Source organism: Myotis daubentonii, chromosome 16 (genome assembly GCF_963259705.1).
Source record: "Myotis daubentonii chromosome 16, mMyoDau2.1, whole genome shotgun sequence".
Lineage (NCBI taxonomy): Eukaryota > Metazoa > Chordata > Mammalia > Chiroptera > Vespertilionidae > Myotis > Myotis daubentonii.
In genome coordinates, this window is record NC_081855.1 from 49,933,806 (window position 1) to 49,935,957 (window position 2,152).

General features: G+C 47.9%; 1 protein-coding gene across 1 annotated transcript; it reads right to left on the reverse strand.

Moving 5' to 3' along the window:
• Positions 1–256: 256 nt before the first annotated feature.
• On the reverse strand, positions 257–1,588 carry LOC132218998 (keratin-associated protein 9-1-like). The gene has a single exon (XM_059670983.1). It carries the CDS (start codon positions 1,476–1,478, stop codon positions 1,047–1,049), a length of 432 nt encoding a protein of 143 aa, XP_059526966.1. The 5' UTR covers positions 1,479–1,588; the 3' UTR covers positions 257–1,046.
• Positions 1,589–2,152: the final 564 nt, after the last annotated feature.

Genomic DNA, 2,152 nt, shown 5'->3' on the forward strand with positions numbered 1-2,152 from the left:
CTCTGCCTCATGAGGACACACTGGATATTTCCAAATATTGGATACCCAGGAAAGCGTGAGTGGCTGGACAGCACTTGAGACAGGAAAGGATCCTTCATGCAGGAGATATCTGAACTGCAGGCCTTGCTGCCCTACTATGTAGCTGAGATGTGGACACTGACTTGGGGAGAACTTTGTAAATAGGTGTTATGTGCATATACATACAGGAGAATATCACTTCCACAGTCAGAGACACTCACATTAACATCATGCTGGTGCTCAGTCCAGGCCTTTTTCTGATTTGTCTTGAGATAGAAACTTAAGTGCCATTGAGCAGTAAAGCAAAAGATACAGTCTTGGGTCTGAGTCTGTCCAAATCAGCTATCTAACATGACCAAGTGAGATGTTCTCATATGAAGAATGGAGATAATTATTTTGGGGGGACTTTATGAAGCTCAGAATGGATCATGCATAGGATATGCAGCAGGTGTGCAAATCCTTACATCAGGATTTATAATAAAACCAAACACAATGTGGAATGAACAGACTTTATTAGAAATAGAGGTAGAACTTCCCGTAACCAGGAAGCCAACTCAGAGTGACTGTGGTAGAACAAAGTAGGATTACAGGAACCAGGAGTGCATGGGAAAAGAAAACAGGATTGAGAAGATTTTCAGCAGTTGCAGAAAACCTATGTAACAATTATAAAATTAGGTTTTCTAAGTTACACAGAGGAAGAGGGTGGAGACCTTGACTACAGAGTCAGAGCAGAGACCACAGCTCCATACTGAGGATGCTCAAAGCTGACACATGATCCCCCAACCCGGGAGGAAGAGGATTGGGGACGTCCTCTGCTCTCCATCCAGCTGATTCACAAGTTTGTATCAGGCAAACGAGTCACAGAAGTTAAAGTAGAGCATGCGCATTATCAGCCAGGCCTAGGAACTGAATTTTTCCCTACATGGCGAGTCAGTTAACAGATGGTGTATGAAGGTGTTTCTTCTGTGAGGTGATCAGCAGCAGGAAGGCTGGCAGCAGCAGCACCCACAGCAATGGGGGCAGCATGACTAGCAACATGGCTGGCAGCATGGTTGGCAGCAGCTAGACACACAGCAAGGGCGACAGCAGCAGCTAGGCCGGCAACAGGAGGTTTTACAGCAGGTGGTCTGACACCAGGTTGGACAGCAGCAAGGCTGGCAGCAGCTGGATCCACAGCATGGGCTGCAGCAAGGCTGGCAGCAGCTGGATCCACAGCATGGGCTGCAGCAAGGCTGGCAGCAGCTGGACACACAGCATGGGCGGCAGCAAGGCTGGCAGCAGCTGGACACACAGCATGGGCGGCAGCAAGGCTGGCAACAAGGCTGGCAGCAACTGGACACACAGCATGGGCGGCAGCAAGGCTGGCAGCAGCTGGACACACAGCATGGGCGGCAGCAGCAGCTGGGCCGGCAACAGCTGGATCCACAGCAGCTGGGCTGGCAGCAAGAGGAGCAGCACATGGTGTCAGGTGTAGAAGGTGAGTTTCTGTTCAGAGGTGAGTTTGTCAGGTTCTGAGGACTTCTTCCGTTCTGGGGTTTTTATACACTGGGCCCCCAATGTTGGGACCAATCAGTAAGACTTTCCTTGTTTTTGTTTATGTTGTTTTGTTAATTACAGACAAATTGTCAAGGAGAAAATTGTTCCCTACGTGATATGAATCTTTAGGAAATAAGTGTTTAATGTGTTCCTTAGTTGAGAATAACTCAGAGAAACTTTTTCAGATAAAAGGATGGTGGTCACATAATCATTCCTGCTTTGGTCATATTGTGGTCATATGATAAGAGTCCCTCGTGGCCTCCTGAGAGTCAGTACATGTGTTTTGTGTATTCGGCTGTGCTTAGATTGGGAAGTGTCCCTGTGTGAGGGACATTATGCTGATATGTTCATGGGGTTAAATTGACACCTGAGTCCTAAGTCCAAGTCTGTTTGCCCACAAAAGCCTGATTCAGGACTGTGACAGGAATCTCTCTCTGGAGCAACCCACCTGACCTGTGTATCCAGGTTGGATCACAGACACTTGGGTGGAGGATGTTTGGCATATTCTCTTCCATATGCACAGCAGGACCAAAGCAGGTGGGAGGAAACAAAATCTGGGACTGAGAAAGCATCTATCATTTCACTTCCTGGGTGACCA